The sequence below is a fragment of the Aspergillus fischeri genome, genomic scaffold (genome assembly GCF_000149645.3).
Source record: "Aspergillus fischeri NRRL 181 1099437636265 genomic scaffold, whole genome shotgun sequence".
In the NCBI taxonomy this organism is placed as follows: Eukaryota; Fungi; Ascomycota; class Eurotiomycetes; order Eurotiales; family Aspergillaceae; genus Aspergillus; species Aspergillus fischeri.
Genome location: NW_001509761.1, coordinates 1495702 through 1522654, shown reverse-complemented (window position 1 = coordinate 1522654; position 26953 = coordinate 1495702). Strand labels below are relative to the sequence as shown.

The 26953-nt window shown below is 43.0% G+C and overlaps 5 protein-coding genes across 5 annotated transcripts, besides 7 other annotated features; 1 reads left to right on the top strand and 4 right to left on the bottom strand.

Moving 5' to 3' along the window:
• Nucleotides 1-599: 599 nt before the first annotated feature.
• Nucleotides 600-1687, bottom strand: NFIA_005710 (uncharacterized protein; the record flags this gene model as incomplete). The annotated part of the gene is made up of 2 exons (XM_001259104.1): nt 600-1020; nt 1215-1687. 2 exons carry the CDS (start codon nt 1685-1687, stop codon nt 600-602), a joined length of 894 nt encoding a protein of 297 aa, XP_001259105.1.
• Nucleotides 1688-2702: 1015 nt separating this feature from the next.
• Nucleotides 2703-3299, bottom strand: NFIA_005700 (uncharacterized protein; the record flags this gene model as incomplete). The annotated part of the gene is made up of 1 exon (XM_001259103.1): nt 2703-3299. One exon carries the CDS (start codon nt 3297-3299, stop codon nt 2703-2705), a length of 597 nt encoding a protein of 198 aa, XP_001259104.1.
• A 2140-nt stretch (nt 3300-5439) lies between these two features.
• On the top strand, nt 5440-9336 carry NFIA_005690 (putative GDSL-like lipase/acylhydrolase; the record flags this gene model as incomplete). The annotated part of the gene is given in 4 exon segments (XM_001259102.1): nt 5440-6610; nt 6620-7454; nt 7674-8254; nt 8312-9336. Coding segments are annotated over 4 exon segments (3612 nt in total).
• A 4942-nt stretch (nt 9337-14278) lies between these two features.
• Nucleotides 14279-14935: a mobile genetic element.
• A 273-nt stretch (nt 14936-15208) lies between these two features.
• Nucleotides 15209-15237: a microsatellite.
• A 235-nt stretch (nt 15238-15472) lies between these two features.
• Nucleotides 15473-16861: a mobile genetic element.
• Nucleotides 16862-19591: 2730 nt separating this feature from the next.
• NFIA_005680 (uncharacterized protein) lies at nt 19592-19851 on the bottom strand (the record flags this gene model as incomplete). Its single annotated transcript, XM_001259101.1, has 2 exons — nt 19592-19746; nt 19812-19851. The coding sequence occupies 2 exons, from the start codon at nt 19849-19851 to the stop codon at nt 19592-19594; spliced, it is 195 nt and encodes a 64-aa protein (XP_001259102.1).
• A 148-nt stretch (nt 19852-19999) lies between these two features.
• Nucleotides 20000-22462: a mobile genetic element.
• Nucleotides 22463-23394: 932 nt separating this feature from the next.
• Nucleotides 23395-24138, bottom strand: NFIA_005670 (uncharacterized protein; the record flags this gene model as incomplete). The annotated part of the gene is made up of 3 exons (XM_001259100.1): nt 23395-23470; nt 23561-23785; nt 24035-24138. The coding sequence occupies 3 exons, from the start codon at nt 24136-24138 to the stop codon at nt 23395-23397; spliced, it is 405 nt and encodes a 134-aa protein (XP_001259101.1).
• A 179-nt stretch (nt 24139-24317) lies between these two features.
• Nucleotides 24318-24467: a microsatellite.
• Nucleotides 24322-24451: a microsatellite.
• Nucleotides 24468-26668: 2201 nt separating the features above from the next.
• Nucleotides 26669-26708: a microsatellite.
• Between the last annotated feature and the right edge of the window lie 245 nt (nt 26709-26953).

Sequence of the window (26953 nt, the reverse complement as noted above, 5' to 3'; positions counted from 1 at the left end):
GGCAAATCATGGACCTCACTGGATCAGTACAATCATGTAATACATGCGGGTTCCATCAGGCATTCTTGCATTTGCTTAGGTTTGCTCTTCTCCTATCAATTAATTGGCGCTGACCTTGGTCAGCCTGAAAGTGTTATTACTCACCATCAGCAGTAAGTCGCATTCTCGGCAATTTGTTCTGGCGTGTATATCATCTTAGCAAAGTAGAGTCAATAGACCCGTCCAAATCTCTGACGCAGCGCATGGCATCGAGGTACACTTGCTTCCCCGGTATAGAAGTCTCATCGCTGACTGTTGATAAAGACATCTCGCAAGAAACCAATAAAGCCCTTACACGCAATGCATGATTGATATCACTCATCGACAGTTCACGTAAATATCTGCGAGCGAGCTCATTGTGCTTCTCGTAAGCATCGATTATTCGAGCGCGAGAGTCATCCGCAAGATATTCCCCTCTTATACGGGTCGCAGATGCATGACAGAGTTATATTAAGAGCTCGGCTTTGACTGTCAGGATGTCGCGTATGATAGATGGAGGTGATAACTGAAGGCCCGATAATTTCTCTTCTATAGTGCGTTCGTCGGATACTAGATATGTCTCACAAGCGAACCCAATCCTTTTGGTCATTGCCGCGTAATATAAGCCACGACATTACGTGGTGATATAATGGGTCTTCTTCGAAATGTCGCTTCCAGAGAAACAAGGCGGTTTTTGCGATAGCAAGACCACCAAAGGAATTGGCATTCCCAAACAACCGTTTTAAAGACCCGTACAAATCACTGAACGCTTGAACCTGTTTGCTGCGACTTTCGGATGGGGTCTCATCTGCAATCCCAACAAATTGCACATCAATTAGGCCTTTATATGGCTTTTCTAACCCCCGTGAGATGAGGCTCGCAGCTTGCCATGGTTCGTACTTGCCGATGTCCTCCACTTGTCTTTCACCATTTTGAAGGCATAGCTTTCTTATTTCTTCCGCGGTTTCGGGAAGGGAAAACGGGGCCGTCAATTCCGATATGCTGCCACAAAGTGGTACATCAATAACGCCCTGTATTCGGGTCTGCAGTCCGCGTTGTTCACGGCGCAGGACGGATGAAATGATTGTAACACGACTGTGGGATGACCGTTGACAATAGAGATTTCCTTCGCACTAGTCGATAATTTTCTCCTGGCAGCTCAATTTGTTTCAGCCATTCGTCGCAATATGCGTCACGGTGGCATCTCAATATGACTTTTGGTTTCTTCGCTCTCAGGATTTGTGCGGACTTCATGACACTGTTTATCTTGCTCTGTTGCATATTTATCAGGTCGATAAGAGAAGGCGTTCAGTACGGTGACAGTATGTATGCTTCGGGCCCCTTTGGTAGCAAAGCGAATGACTTCGTCGACTGCTAACAGTGTCTCGGAACTTTTGACAAAGTCTTCGAAACTAACGTCGAATTTGTGGTTTCTTCTGTGGCGTGGACGTTCCAATATAACCACTATGTCCGAAAAGCCGGCTGCTAAGTTCTGCGCTTGAGTGATTTCGTCTTCGGGTCGAAGTAGAGCTTTGCCGAATTTCTCGAGTATCTCAATGGCTTCGTGATCTCCGCGGGTAGGAAGACAAACCGGCGGAGCATGGGCTAGGTCTTTCATCGACAGAGGAACAGGAATTTGGAGGCACGTTTGGATATCGTGAGAGGACATTTTTTTTCAGCTGTTCGCTATCAAAATACACGCTTTGGGATGGAGAGAGAGATACCCAAGTGAGCTGAGGTCGAACTGGTGATCATGACATGTGCTGAAGGCAGCGAGTGGGGTTGGAATTCATTATGGTCCAGACTAGTACATTTGAAGTAAAGCGACTGCGGAGTTCCAGATAGGTACCCACCGCAATGCAACCCCAGGACACCGCAGCCAACCGTTCCATGGTGCTTGACTAGGAGTGTTCAAGGATCATATCATCACGTGCGCTCAGAGGCAGAAGCCTGTGACAGCATACACCCGCTGATACATTTCTCCGCTCCGAGGAAGGGCGCTTTGGTGATGATCGGATATTGGAGCGTCTCAGTCGAGTTTGTCAAATTCCTAATATGCATACATGCCGTGCACCGTATAGAACACATTGCACGCCATGAATGTGAAGTAGTTATCTTTCCTTTAATCTACTTGAGATTCCTATTACCTCGATACCACATGTTTCGCTGTGCTTTTCGGCCCTTCTCTCCTTTCCCTCGCACCAGCATCGCCCCTACGGCGCGATATTTTCATCGGGTCACGGCAGATTTCATTGCCCATGACGTGAGAGGAACTCTAGTTACCAGGAAGGTGCCTATTATCGTTGGTGACCCGGGAGAAACATATGTTTTAATTGAGCCAGGGGTTGGTAGTGCCCTCCGTGCTGCCAGTCCCTTTACATCAGCTTCTGCAGCTAGCGCTGAAGATAAACGTAAACTTACCTTCTTCCATGATTCGCAACACTTTGGTTTTGGTAAGTCATTAGTCCGTGGTGGTTGTCTGGCCGGCCTAACAGTTTGTTAATGCCAGAATCATCGAGCTATCCCCGCCTTTACGTCCCAAGCCAAATGCCTCGCCAAACAGAGTCAAATACAAGCCCTGCAACTTTATTCTTAAGCGGAAAGATGCACGAGATAGTCCTAGATGGGACTCTCGATGGTATAACCCACTTACCAATCCGTCCCGCCGCACGGATGCTGATCCATTAGTCACTCGGATCCTCATAGAATGTCGCTTGCCATTTTTCCAGGATAGCACATTGCTCATCCATATCCTGGACATCACGCAAAGCTTCCAGCAGCCCACGCGGTTGGAGCCGGGGGAGTGAATTATACTTATAAACCCAGAGACCCTTGCCGTTGGATGGCCAGCCATAGATTGATTGATAATATTTTCGTAGGCCAACTAATTCACCCTCACTGTAATACTGCTCTTCGCATCTCTCTTCATCTTCCCACTCCTGAGCACCAATGAGTCGCAGTTGCTGTGCAAATGCATCCTCCTCCTTCTGAGACGCTGATCGTTGAACCAGTAACTCTGATGGGTTGAGGCCAATGAATTTCATATCAGCCGGAGTGGGGTTTTCTTTGCGCCAAAATTTACCATTTGAGGGCCAGGCTTGCACGAAGAGTCGGTGACTTTTCCTCATGACTCGAAAGTCAGGGTGCACGCCTTTTACAAGGCTAGTGCCATAGTTGATGTCAATAGTAGACCCATCATCTGGACCCTGTCCTTCTTGCGTGTTGCGTTGTTCAATAGACTGTTGAGGGGTGCTTGAGAAAAGAAATCTCGGGCTATACATGCTAGCATCAGTTAGTAGTGGGGACAGTTATCTCTGGAATAATCACTCACATGAAGAGTACTGTAGTACAGACCCCAATGACTGTCAGAAAGAACTGAAGCATTCTTTGCATGGAGGAAGCTCTGGATTGTGCGCAATCACTTAGAATGGACGGCACATATGCTTTATGCACTCAGGACTGCTACCATCTATATTGCACTTGGGCCGTGTTATCCGTGAGGTTGAGGGTGAATACAGAAATGAAGTTCCACAAAAGAGGGGGAGCTTTCTCAACAAATGAAGCTGAGTGAACTAGGCGGGGATGGGAAATCCCTATTGGGTCAAATTGCTGCCTGCTCCTGGCATAGCCTCATAGGCTCGTAGCTCCACCCAAGGCGATATTTTGGCCCTAAACGAGGCCAAAGTAACTAATACAGTTAGCGCCATCTCGATCATTGCATGGAAATGGGAACATGGGAGAAATCCTGAGGAACTAGTGCTGCCAAGCAAATCCTTGGAAATTAGCCCCAAGTCAGGCCATTTCTTTTGATTGTAACTTGGAAATCATGGACAACCAATGGCCTAGGCAAATTATGCAAAAGGATCTTGGTCAATCAGCTACATAGTATCGTATGATATTAATTCTCGGTTCCATCAAATTACTTGCTCATTTTTGAATATCTTCGGCGGCACTCATTGATCTATGCCAGCCAAGCCTGCCGCGCAGGGTTGTCCCGCCCTAATCTCCTATCCCATACTCGGTGGCAAAGGCATATGTCCTCCATTGTGGTATAGTCCTATGAGGTGGCTCAGAAGCCAAAAATGGACTTCCACTGACTAGCTTGTGAGACATGCAGAGGACGGATCCGAGGGTGGGAGTTAGTCCTCCAATGAGGATTTACTCCATAGAATTCTTAATATAAAAAAGACAAGAGGGTTACATCCGGCGCATCCAGCGCATTCAGCACTGATTAGTGTCTGATTATAATGTAAGTGGAAGGCTGCAGTGCTGCGCGTGCCAAGATTGCTGTATAATCATTGAGCCCAGTGCCCAGTAGGACAATTGGCATCTTGTTCGCGCTGCATCCGACGGAGGCACACTATAAGCACTAGCCATATCGCTAAACAGTGAACTATAACTGGTCTCTTAGGGGCAAATGTATCCTGGAAGACATTCATCTAAACTGGTACTTCAAAAAGTCACCGTGCTTTATGATATCCCTGCTCATATCTCCTCCTAGCTTACCTTAGAGAAATTGACCAGGTCAGCTGGATACTTTGATGGAAGCTCTGTTGCCTCTGTAGTATATCAGCAAAAGAACTAGGAACCACCGACTATATATCATAGCATCCGGGAATGTTCCTAATTAGGTTAATGAAGCCATTCCGATATCTTCCACCCCCAACCCTGAGGTAATTTCCCAACCTGATGTACAACTATATCTTCATGCTTCTCACTGCGTCTCTCTTATCTGAGCCAATGATAGAGGAGGTCCTGTACTAGGCGGAAAATGCACTATGCACACATCCATGGGCGCAACTAGCTTAGAGCAACTACTATGGTGGGCGTCGTCTGGTCGGAATAGCCTCGTTTTGAGACTTCATCCTCTTACTATTCTTTTTTCTTACGTACCTGCTTCATTCTAATGGCTCTCTACTGTATTTGACAATATCCTAGGGGGTTTAGACACGATTTGTAGATATAAAAGACGGCTCCCCATTCAAGCTATCAATTATCGGTCTTGCATACTGACAGTCTTTATTATATTTTCACGCTTGTCACTCTTTGGTATCTATAATCATCATACTTTCCTTTGACCCTTCCCATATCATCCTTCAAATAGATTCTCTCTTTTCAGCCTATGCTTCACATTCCTTTCTTGATTTGCAGATATTCTACTAGATCTTGATATTTTATCTGCGTGAAAAAAAATGCTATGGTGCTTGCTACTCTTGGCTATTTGGCTAGGATGCCATAAAGCACATGCCAGAGCGGTTTTTGCTTACTTTATGGTATGGCACATGAAGCTGCTGCAGCCTCTGTTTGACCTACTAACTCTTGTGGCCCTAGGTCACCAACTCTGCCAATTACACCATATCGAACTGGGAGAATGACATCAAACTTGCCTAAGACGCTCACATCGATGCTTTCGCCCTTAATATGGCTTGGAATGATCCAACAAACGACCCATCGCTCGTTGATGCTTTTAACACCGCAAATTCTCTCGGATTTAAATTGTTCTTCTCTCTGGATTATGCCGGGAATGGCCCCTGGCCGGTAGATGAGGTTTTGAATCTGTTGGGCAAGTTCAGCTCCCAGTCATCATACTACCGGTATCAGGGAAGACCGTTTGTCTCAACTTTTGAAGGACCGGAAAGTGCAGATGATTGGAAGCTCATCAAGGAGAGAACAGGAGCCTTTTTTGTGCCGGATTATTCTTCCCTTGGTGCTAAGGCAGCCATGGAGCTGGGAGTAGCTGATGGTCTCTTCAGCTGGGCCGCCTGGCCATGGGGAGGTCAGGAAATGGATACTTATACCGATGTCTCTTACCGCCAGTATCTTGAAAGTGGCATGCCTTACATGATGCCTGCTTCTCCATGGTTTTATACAAACCTCCCGGGGTATAAGAAGAACTGGGTCTGGCGAGGGGACAATCTTTGGTTTGATCGCTGGCAGGAAATCATGTTCGTCCAACCTGAATTTGTGGAAATCATTTCCTGGAATGATTATGGAGAGTCTCACTACATTGGGCCTCTGTATGATAAGGCAATGGAAGCTTTTGACATTGGAAAAGCTCCCTATAACTATGCCACAGATATGCCCCATGATGGGTGGCGGGAATTTCTCCCCTTCCTTATTGACACCTACAAAAGCGGCCAGGCCACGATCAATCAGGAGAGTCTCATGGCATGGTACCGCCTCCACCCGGTCAATGCTTGTTCAGATGGTGGCACTTCAGGGAATACTGCATCTCAGCTACAGCTTGAGTTCAGCCCCAGTAGCATTTTCCAAGATCGCATTTTCTACTCCGCTCTGCTAGGGTCGCAAGCCTCAGTGACTGTCTTAATTGGTGGCGCATCTCAGGAAGGTGGATGGGACTATGTCCCTGACGACAATATCGGTGTTTACCATGGCAGTGTACCTACAAATGGCCAAACCGGGCAGGTGATAGTGACCATTCACCGGTCTGGAGCCACCGTTGCCCAAATGCAGGGTCAGGCAATCACCACAAGCTGCACTCAGGGTATCCAAAACTACAACGCTTGGGTAGGAAGTGCCAAAGGAGGACCGGTCTCTGCAACACCATCCACGAAGCTCGCCGATCGGAAATGTATCTGAGGGACTGGTGCCAACAATTTCGCGGGTCTCTGCGAATACAGCTGCAAGTACGGTTACTGCCCTGACGCCTGTGTCTGTCAGGCCATGGGCGCTCCCCGAAAGCTACCTAATGCGACCGGCATCACTGGCTACCCGCTTGAGGGAGAAAGCCCCAGCTACCTTGGGCTCTGCAGTTTTGACTGCAACTACGGCTACTGTCCCGAAACTGCTTGCGGCACCGCGAGTGCCCCCTTGGTGACACCCACCGTGTCCGACTTTGCCCCGCCAGCCTGCGTTGCGGGTACAGGTGAGGGTAATCTTGCAGGGCTATGCAGCTACGCCTGTGGATTTGGGTACTGTCCCCGAAGTTCATGTCAGTGCACAACTACCGGCCTGCTTGTAGTACCGCCTGCAATGACCGGATCTGCCGGATTCGCGGCAGCGGGCCTTGATGAGAATATATACGGAGGTCTCTGTGACTTTGCCTGTAAGCGTGGATATTGCCTGTCTGGCGCATGTACCTCCATCGCTCCAGAGAAGCCTGCTCCTTCTGGTGAGCTGTATCCTAATGATGGAGACTATGCCGTGACGGGAAACGCAAAAGGAACTCGCATTTTTTTTGACAAAAAGGGGAAGTGTACCACAGATCAAGAAGCTTTTATCAAGGGGGCATATGACGAATTCCAGATTCTTGCTCGTCGTGAAGGGGTCACCAAGATCGACTTTAATTCAATTGCAGCCTCAGAATATCTTTCGCTTGCTGCCAAGAACAAGGATCAACAGGCAGCGATTCAAGATGTTTTCGAATACCTTTCTTCGGTCTACCCCTCATGGCTACCCACTGGCTTGTTCAATCAGTACATCTATACACGATGCGATGACCCCAGGCACCAGTGCATTGATCCTTGTGACCCCAGCAAATCTTCACCAACCCTCGCGTATACTGTGAATGGGGGTGATTATCCATATGTTAATTTCTGTCCTCGGTTTTTTACCTATCAAAAATTGGCTGATGCCATTGCCTACGGAAAAGCTGGATCGGGTTTTGAGCGCTATGACATGACTTAATATTACAGAAATCGCGCGACGGTCTTTTACCACGAGATGTGCCATGTCGACCAGAACATAAATGTACCACCCAATCCCCATATTACGGATCTCATGGTTACTATTGAAGAAATGCACGGGGATCTTCCCGTCCATTTTCCTCATAAAGCTTATGGTCCCAAGTTCACAAAAGTCCTGGCACGATTCGATGGCGACATTCTCAATTCGGCTGGGTATTATGTTCAACGCAACGCCGACAACCTCGCCATGTATGCGCTAGCCAGCTACGTGCAGGAGCAACTGGGTAACATTTATCCAGCGTGGCCCATCGTCACAGATAAACCATTCGATCCCCCGTATCAAGGGCACAACGTTATTCAGTACACCATTAATGACGGAAAAGTTGTGTTCACCAACCTTGGAGATGATACCGCCAAAGCAGATGACTGCGCCCTTTCGGCGAACGTCACGTCCATCGCAGATATCAACAAACTGATCCCATCGTGGGCCTATCCATCGGCCTATCGGAAGGCGAAAGCTTTGTGGGAAGAAGATCTCTTTCCATCCAAGGAACTGGAGAATATGAAACTACGAATCTTGCCGTTTGGAGGTACATTTTGTTCACGCTGACCTCAAGTGGCAATGACCGTCTGATGTATATCCGCAGATTCAATCACCGTCGGTACCAAGAGTTCTGACGGCAATGGATATCGTGAAAAGCTGGTTCTAAACCTAGCAGGGAATGATGTCAACATGATAGGATCTGTACACGCGGGATCAATGTCTGATAATGACAACGAGGGCCATGCCGATGTCACAATTCAGGGTCTTCGGTCCTACAGTGAGGTATTTGAGAATCGTCCAAATGTCGTGCTTCTACATGCAGGAACAAACGATATGGCTGGCAAATCCGCCGTGGATTCAGCAATCACCGAGCTAGGCGAGCTGGTGGATGACATTTTCAATGCTTGTCCTGATACTGTTCTTCTAATGGCACTGATCATTCCCTCAAGCGATACTACGGTTAACGATCGAATCAACCAATTCAACGAGCTGGCAGTTCAGCTAGTTCGAAAGAAGTTCGAAAGCGGGAAGCATATTCTCCTTGTGGATATGAATTCCTTCGTGACTACGGACGACTTGGCCGATGGAATGAATCCCAATGACAGGGGATATCAGATCATGGCTGATGCCTGGGCACGCGGCCTCCAGCGTGCGAATGCGATGGGATGGATATCCGATCCCATCACTTCCGTCACTACTACCGTCTATACCACCGTTCATCCGACGGTGACGAGTACGGTTGTGGTGACAAGTACACCTGACCCGACACCGACGCCCGTTGGCTACGTATACTGGTTCTTCGGTCTCGAGGAAATGGGAGACTTCCCTGTCTTTAAAATTCAAGGTTACGGCTCGAGTACAAGCTTTGATGAATGCAAAATGCGCCCAGAATGGGAGGAAAACAACGTTGTATCAATGCCTAAGAGCTTGAAGGGAGTGACCATCCAGGACGACGAATGCGATTATGTCGAGACCAACAGCTGGTATGAGGCAGCGAAAAATACGCAGGTGGGAGAGTTGGTCTGCTCTAAATTTGCCCGGGCGAAGTGTTACAAAGCAGATGTGACAAGCTTGGGCTGTCCAGGGGGTATTTTTACACTTGATGTGTGGACTTTTTGTGAGTGGTGAAGTGAGGCATAGAAGTATGATTTGCAATGTAGATTATGTAGATTATTCAACTAGCTTTGCTACTTGCTGTGCTTTTAACCAATAATCTAACTTCAAGTCCTTTTGGAAAAAGAAGAGTCGTCAGATGTGCTGCTGAATTTGAATGATGACGATGATGTTAATGGACTTCAACATAGAGCTATACTATGGTTACCTTACCATCCAGGCATATAAAAAGAACGAGGACGTGATCTAAGGGATATCAATCCTCAGAGCTCACTTGATCTATTATCTTACCAGCGTTGCGCTTGCTGTGGACTCCTATCTCAACGATAGTCTTGATTAGATGAACTTCCAACACGGAATTTGCGGGTACAAGCCGTGTAGTCAAGGAGGAAAGCAGCAAAGTGGCAGGTTAAGGGGGTCGTCATTCATCCAGAGAAATACTATTGTACAAAGTTCTAGTTGAGTACAGCTTCAGGTGACTCCCTAGGAGTTCCTTGGAAAATAGTTTTGCCTTTAGCCAATGTGGACATGGAACGCAACAGAAGATCTGTTTACCTAACTATTTGGGCTGGGTGAGGTGAGGTCATATGAGTGACAATAATGTCTAAAGTATAGTCTACAGTTAACTAACAAGATCACATTTAATGAGAGCTAACACATACACCGCCTAAGTGTTCCCAGTACAGCGGACTGAATGTACAAAACCAGCTAAAATCTTTTACTGTCATCTGCTTGTATTACCTATAGCCACTATTTCCATAATGGCTTCTGCTCTGAAGCTTATGGACCACTATGGACATAGGACCCACGACAAAGGTCTAAAACACTCTAATTGCTCTACACTCAAAGTTCAATATCCTGTGCAATAGATGCCATTGTTTCTTCATCCATCACGAGCTCCCCATTGATTTCATGAAAATTGTATTGGTCTCGTTACCGCCTCAGGGCTGGTCATGGCCACTCACTATTGGGTGAGGATGTGTCTGGGGAAGGCGAAGAACGCTTAGCGCAGTACTACCTTCCATAAAATAGGCATGGTGCCTGCCAAGCATCTGCGCAACAATAATTAACCGTGGAGCACCCAGCAATGGGCAATTTAGAGATTCTGGGCCGATATCCACACCTCTTATTTACAGATTTGTATGAGGCAGATGTTCTAGAACATGCTTATACCAATGAGTTGTTTCATATAATTAGATATCTCTTATCTGGCATTCTCTCTTGATGGTATCCTCACATGCCTGATTTCCTCTCAAGAGGATTCTCTCAAGAAGGCTTTCCTCTTGTTCAATGCCTTCTGAGCCAAGCTTCCCATGTTAGATCCCTTCATATTAAGCTATAACCATGAAAATCTTTTTATGAATAACTTTATGTGGCATACCACATAGCAAGGTCTAGGTATTCTATAAATCAATATAAGAAATGCTTCTCCGGTGGTCAACTGCTCTGAGAGGTTTCACTCATGCTGCAATAACTCACATTTATACAAACCTCTTAAGTTGAACTATATATTTGTATGTCATACCTAAAAAAGACCTCATGTTTTCATGAATAACATAGAACAGTGGCGCTTGATAGGGGGCCTGGCTTGGATCTGCCTGGTCTAATATAAACAGGGCAGCCATCAATTTCCAACAGCTAGTTCATAAAATGTTTAGCTTAACCCAAGGGGAAAGAGAGAATGCTTTTTAGGGAGTGTGGGCATGGGAAAGCTCCCTGGGAAATACCAAGGTGATTAACTAGTTTCAGAGCTTGCGCGAAGTGATGATGAGCACTCAAGTATTGAGCTGCTAGACATGTACTCGCCCCGCACATGCGCTGTATCACCAGTAACATGCCTCATCAGAGACCACTTAACTTCTCCAGGCCCACCCAAATGCAAGTTGATCACTTTGTTGCATCTTTTTGAATATGATCACAGCGCATGGTGCTGAAAAGAGATGAATATATTGTGCCTCAACACTAATCCATGTTACCTGGCCATGGCTCACGACATGAATATAAATCATGCCCATAATCATGTCCCTGCATATGGCATATATAACATTAGTCCTGCCACCGCATGCATTCCACCTGTGCCATCTCCTCATCCAAACCCTGCTGTGTCTGATGGTGCTGCTGCTAGATATCTATGGCTGCCCAATGATGGCTCTGGGCCTGCTGGGCGTGCCATATTCCCATGGGAATGGCTCGGCTGCTGAATGATTCAGCAGATGGCAATAGACTGATGGATGCCTCTCTTAATGCCTCCCTTGATGCCCCCTCAACGATTCCCTCAATGATTATCTTAATGATTCTCTCAATGGTTCGCTCACCCCCTCTATTCCTGCCTCTTATAATGCTATGCCTGCTGCCTCTGGGCTATTCACCACCTCTTATGCTTCCTAATCGGAGTCTCAAGCATCACACGCCTGTTTAGCCCCATCCTGATCCTGACAATGCTGACGCTGATACCCATTCACCACCCCATCTAAATACTAATCTAACACCACCCAGCAACACCCAACCCATCCCACTACCCCCACATACTCCGCAACTCATTCCTAACCATCCGCCAATACCCCCTCCATCCATGGTGCCGGCGCATCCCATCCACCTAGTTAGATAATGATTACCTTACTTAGCTGGCCATCTAGTCCATCCTACTCAACCACTTTCTTACACATAATCTAATAACGTCCGCGGTGTGCTAATGTGGATAATACTGTGGATATTAGGAATGTCCACCCCCATACCTAATGCGCTGGTGGCTACAATGACCATGCTAGTCCCCATAAATCAGTCCATACCCTGGCCTTATCTAGCTGGTCGCTATAATACGCCTCACACCCTAAATACCCGCGCCATGGCTGTCACCTGCCTAATGATATTAGCATATATAATAACCTTACCACCCGCTGCTCATCAGATCTGGTCCTGGATGAATGCCACCACTGCCTTACTCTCAATCCACTCATGCTAATTAGTGATAATACCCTAAATCTAGTAAGACCTCAAAGCCCCACCCCCCATGGGATAGAGCCGAAGTATCAAATTCCTTATCAACCAAGGCTATAAGCAACTAATTTGAGAATCTCCTTGATTGACTTATAGGCATTGGCTGGATCCTTGGCTATTATTTACCAGACTTCACTATATTTGGGTTTGGATAATATGTATTTTAATATAATATCAGCTTGCTTTTCCTGCAAAAAAATAATCTGTATTAGAAAGAATATACATGCTGGATTATACAGACTAGAAAATTAAGGGAATATATATCTATATCATGCTATAGGAGGAATTTATAATACTAGCCCTAGGCATTACTAAGATCACTATTAGATGTAATAGCCTTTTCAAACCAAGTTATGGCCTTTTTAAGTTAATATTCCTCCCAGAAGATTCATGTAACAGCAGTAAAAAGGATTAGATTATTATCTACCTTCTTAATGGCTTCTAAGCTTCAGGCCTTCTGCTAGGTCTATGGCTTAAGGTGCTATATGCTTTCACTCCATAGTAACCTAGAGGAAGGGACTTCTTATAATGTCTTTGCTATTAACACCTTTGCCTAGGGAATTTTATTTGCCCTCTATTTAATATATATACTTTTAGTCTATAGCTCTAGGTTGTTCAGCACTGCAAGGCAGGCCTTTTTAAGGATAGATCTAGCTCTAACCACTGCCCCTGTCACGGAACTGGTTTACAGGGAGAGCAGGCAGTAATAGATAGGTAGTTGACACTCATGAACTCTAGCTATGGGTCAGGCTATCTGCAGGTGCATAGACAAGACGTAGCTCGAGGAGCTATAAACAGCAGGCAGATTGGGATGCAGGATATTCTCAGTGTGGGTCATGTGATGATAAGGCTTCGACGGTGCCTCAGGCAACATATGAGTTGGCACCATGACAGCCCCAGCCTTTTTCTCTCTAGTCTTGCTGCTAGCAACTAGAGTGGAACTAACTTTAGATATATCTATATACCAGTTCTATAGGCGTCTCCTGCTTCTGCAAGCTTATTCTAGGACTTATATATTTAACCTTTTATTATCTAGAGCTTGTCAGCCCTAGTGTCAAGGTGCAGGCTCGCAGGCAGGCAAGGATGGGTTGAAGAGGTAGTTAACACTCAGGCTAGCTTCACTAATCCTTATCTAACAGTCCCAGGCTGCAGATAGACTAATACAGGTAGGCTCTATAGACAGGATGTAGCTTAAAGAGCTTTAAATAGGTTTTAGAATTATGTGGTGAAGATATTCCTAAGGTCATGTAATTCCTCCTTAGTGATGCTAACCCCTATTCACAGTAGCACTATGACAGTACTCCCCTCCTTAGGGTTAAGCTTTATTAAGACTATCCCTTGGTTTAGGTTTGCTTGGGTAGCAGTGGTGGAAATTAGCCATAATCTCTTATATGTTCCTTAGGTAATGGGCAGGTTCCTTAGTAGGGTTATTATAGCCCAGCTATTTAATAGTATACTTTAGATGGGGGCCCTATCAGCCCTAGTATTCCCAGTAGGAGTCTAAGATATCCTTAATAATCTATTCTTCTAGGCCTTTGACTTCTACTGGTGGTGGTGGCAGTTATCTTTATCCAGGAATAGGGTCTTTAGTAATAGGGTGCAGCAGGCTAATATTAAATATAGGGTGAATCCTCATAGAAGCTGGTAGTTCTAGCTCATAGGTGTGTAGGCTAATAATCTTCTTAATATAGAACAGCCCTAGGTGTTTCCAGTTAAGCTTCTTCTAGGGGCGCAGGGTCCTGATATTTCAGGCATCTAACTAAACCAGTTGTTCCACATGGTAACAGTAGGCAGGTCTCTGGTGGTGATTTGTCTGTTCTTCATAATGGGCCTAGGCAATGCGGATCTGGGCGCGGACATAGTTAACAATATCTTGCATTTTCTTTACAAAGGCCTTAGCATCTCTAGCAGCAGGGTGATTCACAAGCTGGACAGGTTCAAACCCCATACATAGGTGGAACCCATAATTCATGAAGAAGGGTGAGATTCTAGTAGCCTTAGATCAGACAGAGTTCAAGGCAAACTTAGCTAATGATAACCAGTCAGCCCAATCATCTTATAGATAGGTAATATAAGCGCGCAGGTATTATTCTAGAATAGTATTCATCCTTTTAGTTTAGCCATCAGTCTCAGGATAATGAGCGGTAGATAACAGGTTCTTAACATCTAGGTATTGGGTCAGGTGCTTCTAGAATGTAGTGATAAACTAAGGGCTATAGTCTGATACTATTATTCTTAGCAGGCCATGTAGTTTCTATATATAATAGATATATAATTAGGCTACACCTTTAGCATCGCAGGTAGTCTAGCAGGGGATAAAGTGCCTCATCTTTGTGAGTTAATTAATAATAACTAGTATAGCATTATAGCCTTGACTAGGTACTAGACTAGTGATAAAGTCCATTAAGATATCTTGCTATGATTATTTAGGTACTAGGAGTAGGCATAGCACTCCTTAGCAGGCTTCATAAGATAGGGTAGATTAGCAACAGATATGGCAGTTTTGGGTCTAGTAATTAATATATCAGTATATACCAGGCTAGTAGTATTCTTGTGCTATTAACTTATATAACTTATACTTTCTAGGGTGTCTAGCAGCAGGCTTGTCATGGTATTCTTATAATAACTAGGCTCTTAGCTCATCATGGTTAGGGATGTATAAGTATTTATAATAGTATAGATAGCTTCCTCATCATCTGCAATTAGCTAGGGTGATCTTAGGGTATTAACTAGCATTCTCATCTAGTGCTTGCAGGATAGACTGTATAGTATTATCTAACTAGTAGGCAGTATCTAGTAGTTCCTTAATACTGGGAGGGGGCTCTGGTTCATCTGGTTCATCTAGCTTGTCTAATCTGTCTGGCTCGCCTAGCTGGTTTAGCTGGTCCAGTTAGTCTGGTTAGTCTGGTTAGTCTGGTTGAACTATCTAAGCTAGTCAGGCAGGCACTCTAGTGGGTTCCTTAGTTATTCTAATAACTCAGGCTACTAGGTCTGCAAAGCGAACTCTTCTTATAGCTAACTAGCTATTTCTAGTTAGGTTTTGGTTAGTCTAGCTCCTTATAATAGCTTCTAGTTTTACTGAGTTCTAAATTTCAGGGTTAAGGTTCTCTTTCTTCAGAATTAGCTGGCTCTGGTGTTATAGCTATTTATCCCCCTCTTTAAGGAGATCTTTTAACCTCCTAGTCAGAGTATTAGGCTTAACTCCTTGCTTCCTAGGTTAATACATAATTTTAAAGTTGAAGTGGGATAGGAATTTAGACTAGTGGGCTTATTGTCTATTAAGTAGCTTAGTAGATATGAAATATTCTAGGTTGCAGTAATCAGTTATAACCTTAATTAGTAATAGTATACCCTCTAGTTCAGGGTACTATTCTTTAAAATAGTGGATGATGGCAAGCAACTCCTTATCATAGATTTCATAGTTACATTCAGTGATAGAAAGCTTCTTAGAGAAGAATGTAACAGGGTGCAGGACTCCTTTATTATTATACTAGGATATTATACTAGTAGATATATAATCAGAAGAGTTAGTCTTAACCATAATATCTCTTGTCTAGTTAAATGATTTTAAGATTAGGGTGTTCATAAATGCCTTCTTCAGGGCTTTAAAGCTTAATTTATAGGTTGTGATCCATATAAATAGGACATCCTTCCTAGTTAGGTTCACCAAGGGAGCAATAATCTTTGAGAAATCCTTGATAAATTACTGGTAAAAGTTGCTAAAACTAATAAAGGCCTGAATATTAGTAACACAGGTCAGAACTTGCTAGTTAATAATTATTTTCACCTTATCAGGGTCTATGTAGATGCTATCCTAGCTAATGATAATACCTAGGAACTTGGTTTCAGGGATAATGAACTCATATTTCTAGATCTTCATATATAGGCTAGCTTCTCATAGTTTCTGCAGGATGGAGCAGACATGGGTTATATGCTTAGTATAGGTCTTGCTATAAACCAGGATATTATTAAGATAGGTAGTGTAGAAGATATTAAGGTAATCTTATAGGGTATTATTAATAAATTACTAAAAGGTTGCAGGTGCTCCTGTTAGCCTAAAGGGCATTACTAGGGACTTAAACAGGCCTAGTTAGGTATGGAAAGCTATTAGGTATTCTTGTCCTTTCTTAATATGGATATTATTAAATACTAAGATGATATTAATCTTTGTGAAATATTTCATCTCTTTTAGGTTATTCAGGGTTTCCTTTGTCAGGGGCAGTGGGTATTAATCCTTAATAGTTATAGTATTTAGGGCCTGGTAATTAACATAGATTTATATGCCTCCACCTGGCTTTTTAATAAATAAGATAGGTGACACAGTAGGTAAAGAACTAGGGTGGATAAAGCCCTTCCTCAGATTTTCTTTAATCCATTCCTTTAGGACCTTTAATTCTTCTTAGGACATGGCATACAGGGGGCTAAACAGGAGGGTCTTTCCCTCTAATAACTTAATATTATGGTTATAGGGGTAGTGTAGTAGCAGGTGCTCAGCCTCCTTAGGGGAGAAAATATTAGTATAGTCCTTAAATTCTTTAGGTAGTAGGTTAGCAGAGTCCTTCTTTTAAGCTTCCTTAATCTTTAGGGCAGCTTTAAGATCTTCTAGGGTTATTATGAATATCTGAGTATTTCTTCAGGCATAAGCTAAACAGGCTACTAAGGAGATAAAGGCTATATCTCTCTTCTCTAGTCCCTTTAGTCTCAGGGGCAGGTATTTAGGCTAGGTTTTTGGGGGAATGTCATGCAGGGCTTGTATCTTGGTTAGCTTCTAGGGGGTGTTATAGTGTTTCTAGTAGTAGTCACTATTAAATATAATGCTGTGGGCTGCAAATTATATCAGGGGGTTATATACCTTTATCTAAGGTATTCCTAGCATAACAGGGTAGTGTGCTAACTAGATAATGTAGAACCTTATATCTTTCTTATAGTGGTCCTTAATTCTTATATCCATCTAGACATAGTAGGTTATCTTCCCATTCTCTGGTTCTCTTCCATCAAATATATATAGGGTTATTAGGTCTTCTAGAGGGATGGGCTCTAGCTTCTGGTCTTCAGCCTATCCTTTATTAATAAATCCTCATCCTTTAGCTCTAGTATCTAATAGGGCATAAGTTAGTAACTTTATCTTCTTCTCCTTCTTCTCTAAGGTCATGGGTAGTATTATAGCCTTTAATTATTATATTTACTCCTCAAGGTCTAGTCTATAAATAGTGGTGGCAGATATTTAAATAATATATAGATTCTAAGCCTGGTTACAGCTTACTCTAGGCTCACTCCTTTTACTAAGGAGGTCTGGCTTAGAGATAGGCTTCTAGATTCTAGAATCCATCCTCTCTGGGGACTCTCCGGGCATGGTTTATAAGAGGCCATAATCTGAACCCTTTAGCAGGTATTAGGATAGGGGCAGTCCCTAATCTAGTGTTCTAGGGAACCACAGTGGAAGTAGGTGCCTATCTCACAGTAGGAGGGGCTATATCCCCTTCTCATCAGGCGTTAGGTAGTGCCTAGGTCCATGGGGTTGTATTATTACACTGACATATGCTTATTCCTCTGAACAGCAGGGTGCCAGGGTTGCTTAGTAGACTTAGCAGTAACAGGGCCAGGGCTCTAGGATGACTAGGGGTGTTAAGCAGGTCTGGCAGTAATAGTATAGGTTTTAATAATAGGAGGCTGGTTTATGGTATACTAGCAGTGGTGGTTCTTAAGCTCCTATAGGAATCTAGTAAACTAGTAATACTCCTGGCTTAGAGGCTGGTTATACATGAGCATGCTTTAGAGTTTATGACTAATAGCCTGTTTAAGCAGGGTAGACAGGGTCTCTTTAGGCATCTCACCTTCCAGGGCTAGGCATTAGAATTTAGTGAAGAAGGTGCTAAACTCTTTATTAGTCTGATGCAGGCTGAATAGCTTATTACAGGCATTATTCACATGGTTAGGGTCACTAAAGGCGCACTCTAGGATATCCAGGATGTCTTAGTAGTTATTAAGGGTGCAGATTCCCTTCTTAATATAAGGGAGAATCTAGGTGTATAGCACACCCTTTAGGTGGTTATTCACATAAGCTATCTAGCTCTGTGGTGTTAGGAAGTAGTTAAGGTTAATATTTATTTTCTCTTAAATCTGTGCTATGAAGTGCTAAAGGTCCTTTTAGTTACCTTTAAACTTATCAGGGTTAGAGAGTTATTCTAATAATCTAGTAGCTTTAGAAGATAGGGTAGTAGCTAATATAGGCACTCCTACTAGAGTAACTACAGGCTTCTTAGTAATGGGCTCATGCATAGGTGTAGATATAGGTATATTTACAGTAGGGGTAGCTAAGTAATGAGCTTAGTCCCTTTCTATAGCAGCCTTTATATATTACTATTCCTTCTCTTATAGCTATTCCTTCTAGTACTATAGGACAGCCCTTAGTTCAGCAGTCTCTTATTCACACCTCTGCTCTAAGGCAGTAAATTCATGCTAGAGTTCCAGGAATTAGGCCTCAGATTATTTAGCTTATTAGTTTGCTTTATTAATAGTTAATTTAGCTTTCTAAATATACTTATATACTAGGTGGCAGTATTCATATTATTTAGTGCTATGGCTAGTAATATACTCAGAGAACTCTTTAGGGGCACCCAGCAGGAATGGGGGCAGAGGGGTAGGCATTCTGACAGTGTTAACTCTAAGGGGGGAGCTATGTAATATTAAGGTGTAGACTTATAGGTAGGCAAGGATGGGTTAAAGAGGTAGTTAATACTTAGGCTAGCTTTACTAATCCTTATCTAACAGTCCCAGGCTGCAGATAGACTGGTATAGGTAGGCTCTATAGACAGGATGTAGCTTAAAGAGCTTTAAATAGATTTTGGAATTATGCAGTGAAGATATTCCTAAGGTCATGTGATTCCTCCTTAGCAATGCCAATGTCACGGGCTAGAAGCCTTAGAAACCTATGACCTAGGTTTGGACGGTAAGAAATCACTGAGGGAGAAATCTAGCTAGGGGCGCGGCGGCCAAACATAAAAGGAGTGTGTGAATGGTTCTTGTGGTCACGTGGCCGGCAGCTGGTGTCTAGTTTGGATATGACTTCGCGAGGGCCGTATAATTCAATTAGACAGCCTGAGCACCCAGCGGGCCCTGCCTGCTACACTACTCCCCCCCCTTCCCTTCCGGGGTGGCGGCTCTCCCAGGCGTTGAGTGCTGCTGTGTCGGCGAGGTTAACAGCAGGCTCCCATGTAGGGTGTTTGTAGCCTAGCCATTTGACCAAGTACTCTGTGCGGCGGCCTCACCTGATTTACTTCTCACATTCCTCCAAGATCTCTTTGACTGCGTATTCAGCCTCGCCATTAACTAGCTTAGGGGGCGGCTGGTAATCATCATTCAACTGGCTCAGGAATGGGTCGTTCATGGCGGGCTGCAGGAGGCTAACATGAAACACATTATATATACCTGGTGGTGTGTCTAGTTAGTAAGCATGCAACCCAATAGCCTCCAGCACTGTGAACTTCACATACTGCATGTTGAGCTTCCAGCTTGGGCGATCTGTCCGAACATTCCGCAGGTCTAACCATACTTTTGAATTAACAGCGTAGCGTGGGGCTGCTAAGCAGGAGCAGTTTGAATATTCTTCTTAACGCTGTTGGGCAGCAGCGAGCTCTGACTGGGCCATATTAGTAGCTTCCCTCATCTTCATCATGATTGCCTCGGCCCTCTCCTTTAGTGAGCGGGCTGCGTCCACGGCGGTGGCTTCCCAATCTAGTAGTTCGACTTCTAACAGTTCGATGTTATATCCATGATCTAGGAAGAACGGACTGACTCCTGTGCTTACAGCATCTCAACTATTAAGAGCAAGCTGGGCCATCAGTAATAATGACTTCCAGTTAGTCTGAGCATAGTTGCAGAAGTTCTATAGGTAGGCTTCTAGTGTAGCATTCATTCATTTAATCTGCCCGTCCGTCTGCAGATGGAAGGCTGTTAAGAGCTATTGCTTAATGCCTAGCCGCTTGCAGAAGTGCTCCCAGAATTAGCTAACAAACTATAGACCGCGGTCTGATGTGATTGTGCTGGGAATGCCATGGTAGCTAATAAATTAATTAATTAATAACTGTGCTACTGTCTCTGAATCTATTTGTTTACAGGGCACCAGGACCATGCCTTTACCAAGCCTATCACCAATCACCATTATGTCCTCACAACCATCGGACATGGGCAGCTTCGTGATGAAGTCAATGGCAATCTCGCGCCATTTATGATCTGGGATTAGCAGCAGCTTTAGCAGACCCTGGCGTCACTCACGCTATATATAATTAGCACCACACTTATCACAGTTCTGCACGAATCATCAGATGTCTGCGGAAAGCTCTGGCCAGTAGAAGTTTTGGGTGACTATTATGTACAGTGTGTTCTTCCTAGGGTGGCCAGTGAGCACTAAGTCGTGCGTCTCTTGTAGTATCCTTGTTCATATTAATTCTGAATTAGGAACCCATTTGCGACTTCGATATAATAGGTGGCCATCTAGTGATATTAAACATTCAGCAATCAACACCTGTATGTGTAGCTTACTAGGGAAGCGCGTGGCTCCTTCCTCTAACACCTTACGCATTTCATTCAGATCAGTGTCATGCAGTTGGGCCTCCTCCCAGTGTTCTTCTAGCAGCAGCAGTGGTTCATCAGCAGGGGTGGTATGTGAGATCATGTAATGACACATCTGACTAGCAATAGCCTGTAGTGGCACTAAGCAGTGATCGCGTGCCTTAAGTCTGTTATCTTCCATGTCCTGCAGCATGTCTTGCTCCCTTTATGACAGAGCATCAGGCCGAGTGGCTAATTTCCCAGGCTAATAGTGCATCTCATAGTTGAATTAGCTTAACCAGTGTGACCAATGCATCTGCTGTTTATTGAGCCTGCGGACTGTCTTAAAGTACTTAAGGTTGTGGTGGTCTGTGATGAGCTTAAATCATAGCAGACTGATTAGTTCTGATTCCTATTCCTTAAGAGTGTTAATGATGGCTAATAGCTCCTTGTCATGTATCTCATAATTACACTCTGCTGGCATATTCTTCCTAGAGATATATGCAACTAGCCTCAGTACACCATCATCATTATATTGCAACATAGTAGCTCCTGTCGCCCAGTTTGATGCATCTATTTCTACTACTGTCTCCCTGTCGGGGTTGAACTACATGAGAATTAGGGCTATAGTAAACATCTTCTTTAGCCACTCAAAGGCCTTAGTCTGCTCATCTCCCTATACAAAGGGGGCTCCCTTGTATGTTAGCACTGTCAATGGTCGTGCTATGTCTGAGAAGTTCTGTATAAACTGGTGATAGAAGTTCACAAAGCCCAGGAATGATTGTACACCACATGCAGAGGTAGGGGCCTGCTATTCTAGTATAGCCCTCACCTTATTAGGGTCCATCCGCACGCCCTTACCAGCCTCTATTATGAACCTGAGGTACTTTGTGCTTTTCACCTCAAACTCGCACTTATTAATGTCCAGTTATAACCCTGTGTTCTTTAAACATTCAAGTACTTAGCGGATGTGTTGCTAGTGCTTTGCCAGTGACCTATCAGTGAAAATTAGCACATCATCAATGTACGTGGAGGTGAATTCGTCTAGGAAGTCTTGGAGAGTCTAATTAATGTACTGTTGGAAGGTACTAGGTGCATTTGCCATGCTGAAGGGGGTGACCAGCCATTTAAACAGGCTGAATTGTGTGCGGAAGGCTGTCAACCATTCATCTCCTGGGGTGATATGGATCTTATGGAAAGCAGTAATGACATCTAGCTTAGTGAACCACTTTGCCTTCACGATGCGTTCCAGGGTCTCATTAATCAAGGGAAGTGGATATCGATCTTTCTTCATGATTGCGTTCAGGGCGCGGTAATTAATGCAGAATCATAGCCCGCCCCCTGGCTTATGAGTAAAGAGCATGGGTGCTACAGCTGCAGAGCTGCTAGCATGAATAAAGCCCTTATCTAATAGTTCTGTCAATATTTTCTGTAGCACTAAGAGTTCTCTGTGTGACATGCTATATAATAGTCCCCATGGTGGCTCCATTAGCCTCCCTTTCTCATCCTTGACTAGCTTAATTCGATGATCGACTCCAGGACGGTGTGGTGGTAGCTCGTCAGCCTTCTTCCTGTCAAATACTTCTAGGAACTTGTGGTAATGCACTGGTAGCTTTGTAGCTAGGTTGGTATACTTCTTAACCCACAAGGCCTTCTTAATATCCTTAATACTGGCAGCAAAGACCTATATGATCTTATCTTTCCTTTGCTGCCAGCTGCGAACTGTAAACCCCTGGGCACTAATCTGCTTCATCACTAGTTTTGGCTCATTCTTGATGCCTTCCACGGTGAATCTGTCTGTAAGCCTTAGCTAGGGTCCCTCTGCTTCTACTATCGCTGTTTAATCTCTCATCCATGGGATTCCCAAAATCAGATCAGTGCCTTCGCCTAGCTTGGGCACCACATAGGCGTAGACTGTGTGCTGGTAGTTACCACTAATGTCTAGAGAGAATCAAGTAATGGTTAAAATGACACTGCCCATTGCGCTAGTGTAGTTTTCTAGGTGAATAGGTTTAATCTCAATCTGCTCTAGTTGTAGCTTCTGAGCGAAGCGTTCAGCCATGACTGTATAAGATGTACATCCAGTATTGGGAAGGATTCTACAGTTGCATTCCTTATTGATGATACCTAACATAATGAATTTAGGGGTGTTGAATCTGACGGCTTGTTAGAACTGTCTATAACTAGCAAGTACATCTTCTTCTTTAGGGCATGGGTGATGCCAGCTTTTTAGCTGCATTAACTGTTTAACTAGCCCCTGTGAGAGTCTTTTTACAGGAGTGACTTATTTTCTAACTTGCTTACTTCATTATTTTTAAGTAAGGGTCCAACAGCTTAATAAGCGCGTGGTAGCTTCAGTTCCTTGCCCTGTAGGGGAATAGCTCTCAGGTACTGGCAACCCTTGATCATATGATCTGATGCTCCGCAGCGTAGGCATCTCCCTTCACTGCGGCGATAGGACAGTTTAGTTTCATCAACCCATTTAGCGCGACGCTGCTGGCGGGCTAGGGTCATGGAGGAGGGTTCCTAGTCCATAGCATCATTGGGGTTCGTTACAGCCAGGGCTGGATTCGCCAGGGGCGCGGGGACATAGGTGGCATGGCTATGGCTAGTAGTCTGTGTGTTTCTTCTACACTAATTAGAGCGGCCTGTTCCTCTTATGCGCAGAGCTTCTACTCGGTTAGCTACTTACTGCACCTGGCGACAATAGTCTGCGAAGGTCTCTTCCTTCCTGACACCTATGAGTGCTCCTTCCACTTCGTAGCTCAGGGCGCCATCTAGGTAGTTCTTCTTTACTTCATCAGACCAAGAATAGCCTCTAGCTTCCATTAGCAGTCGGTTAAGATCTGCTAACAGCTCGTTGAATGGGCGGTTGCCTTGGCGCAGAGTTTGTAGTTCTTGCAGGGCCTTCTCACTTCTGCCCTGGTCAAGGAATATAAGATCAAGTTAGTTGTACAAGCTATTCAACGTCGCTTGCATCGCGTTCAGATCATTCCCATACTGATCCATCCAGGGGGCTAAAGCAGCAGTAGTGTTTCCCTTAAGTCTGCTAAATGCATACCATAAGCACCCATGGAAGGAACTAATTACAGCTCAGTCAAGCAGTAGCTTCGCCTTTAGCTTAGCATGAAAGGTCTGGTATGCAGCCTTATTAGAGCCGTCATACGTCTCTACATCAGGTAGTGTGGGCTTAGGTCTTTTCATTGGGTCTTCCACCAAGGTAGCCAGTGGGGTTGTCTGGGGGGTAGGTGCTGCTGTGGTAGCAGTCATTTATTATTCCTCAAGTTAAGCCATTTGATTAGTGATGTTCTGTAACTGCTGGGCCATTTAGGCCATGAGATTCATCTGCATGTCGTTCTGCTATGTCAGTCATTCTTCACTAGGTCCTTTAGGGGATGTTGACATCCGCGATAATGCGTCATTATAGTTCATGCTGTCTGTATCGCCTGTCTGGTTTGTTCATCTGGTTCATTTGTCTGGTTTGTTCGTCTGGTTTGTTCATCTGGTTTGTTTGTCTGGTTTGTTCGTCTGGTTTGTTCATCTGGTTCATTCGTCTGGTTTGTTTGTCTGGTTCATTTGTCTGGTTCATTCGTCTGGTTGTACGAGCGATTTCTAATGTCACAGGCTAGAAGCCTTAGAAACCTATGACCTAGGTTTGGACGGTAAGAAATTGCTGAGGGAGAAATCTAGCTAGGGGCGCGGCGGCCAAACATAAAAGGAGTGTGTGAATGATTCTCACGGTCACATGGCTGGCAGCTGGTGTCCAGTTTGGATATGACTTTGTGAGGGCCATATAATTTGATCAGACAGCCCGAGCACCCAGCGGGCCCTGCCTGCTACAGCCAACCCCTATTCACAGCAGCACTGTGACATCTAGGGACTTAGGCAGTGTATCTATAAGCCTTATAGGTGTCTTAGGCTCTGGTGAATTAATGATTTTTATAGGTGATCTTGGGGTTATTAAATCTAATTAAATAGGCTTATCTCTCTATAGGCTATTAATCCAGCCTCTAGGGATTCCATGCTGAGTGTTTATCTATATTAGGTGTGGTGTAATATCTTGCTTAATTAAATTAACTAGATAATTATTCTAGATAGGCATAGCCTTAGGGGTTAGAGGTGTAAATTAATATTCTAGGGTTTCTACTATAGTCTTACTATCTACCTCTTTAGACATAGCTTTATTACTTATAGCCTTACTTACTTTATTAATTACTATATTCACCCCTTAAGCCTTAACCACCTTATTCTTATTATCTATACTACCCACTAAGCTAGGTAAATTATTAATATCTAGAAGCTTATTAATTTTAATAGGCAGTGTTAGCAAATTAGATATATATATAGTAGCTACATAGAATGGCTAGTAAGGGTTAAATATCTTATCTTTATTAAAAGTAATATCTTATTCTTCTATAATAGTGCCCCTTAATAGATTCTATATCTTCTATATGTTAGAAGCTATATATCTAATAAGATAGCCTATCTAGGCTTATAGATCCAGCTTCTTTAACCTTAGAATCTTATCTTTATAGAAGGTTATGTAGGCCCTATAGCTATATATATAGAGATTTACTACTAATAGCTTCTTGTTATATAGCTTCTTATAGGGTATTATCTATATCTATATCTCCTTCCCTTTATTATTCTTAACAAGCTCCTTATAGGGCTGTTAATTATATAAATATATAGTAGTTTAGAATAGCTATAGCTATATCTTTTCTAGTATTCTAGTAGTAATTTACATGCTATAGGCTATCTTAATAATTATTTATCTAGCCTATTTAATAAAGCCCTTTTACTTATTAATATAAGATACTAAGTGTAATATCTTTATTCCTTTACTATTAATCTTATGGATATACTTATTTCTAAGTATTTATTTATTATCAGAGAATAGCTTTTATAGTTTAATACTAAATTATATCTGTACTTAGGTAATGAATTACTTAATTAGCTTATTTAACTACTTCTTATCTAGGTGTGTATAAAGAATGTGATATTTAGTTACTTTATATATAAAGTAGATAATCTAATAATCACTATTATAGGCTAGTGGTAGACCTATTAGATTAAAATAAATAATTTAGAATAGTTTAGTAGCCTTCTCCCTAGGTATTTAAGATATCTTCTAGCTAGCTTTTACTAATCTGTATATCTTATAGATTAAATATTAATAGCTAGTCACTTTAGCACCTATTATATACTCTTTAAGGTATAAAATAGCCTTATCTCTAAGGTGAGTAGCTATTAATACCATCTCTTACTTATTACTTCTAATTAGTATGGCCTGGCTAAATATCTCTTTATTATAAAGATTATTACATCTAGAATTTAATTATATTTAATAACTTCTTGATTAAATCTTTCTTCTATTTAGCAAATTAGTCTTCCTTCTTAATCTTTAATAATATTTATATATTAATTTATATAAAACCCTTACTTTTTAATCTAAAATATTAAGAGTATGCTTATATAGTATTCTGATATGTAAGCTACTTCCCTTAGTTCTAGGATATATATCTAGCCCTTTATTCCAGTTATGTATATATTAATTCTGCTATATCTAAGAATTTATACTATTATGGTGCTGAAATAGGCTTAATAATCATCTACTAGCTCATATATAAGAAATCTGGATTGATTATTATAGATATAGATATCTGCTCCTAAATTAATAATCTAGTTATCTTATAGCTTATATATATCATATCCCATGCTTATAAATACTTTAGATATACTCCTAAAGATGCTTATAGCTATATATATTAGTAGTAGTAGCTTTAATTCTTCCTTCTAATTAGCTCTCTTATTACCTCTCTTAATAGCTCTCTTTATTAAAGCCTTTATATATAGTAGTATTTATTAAGTAATTAAATATAGTCTAGATATAGATATCTAGCTTCTAATTACTATTATGTAGTAATTTAATAAGATAGAGGTATTAGTTAAAGAGATACTTCTCTTTATAGGGGTAGTTATCTTATACTTACTTAATGTCATGGTGCTGCTGTGAATAGGAGTTGGCATCACTAAGGAGGAATCATGTAACCTTAGGAATATCTTCACTGTATAATTCCAAAAT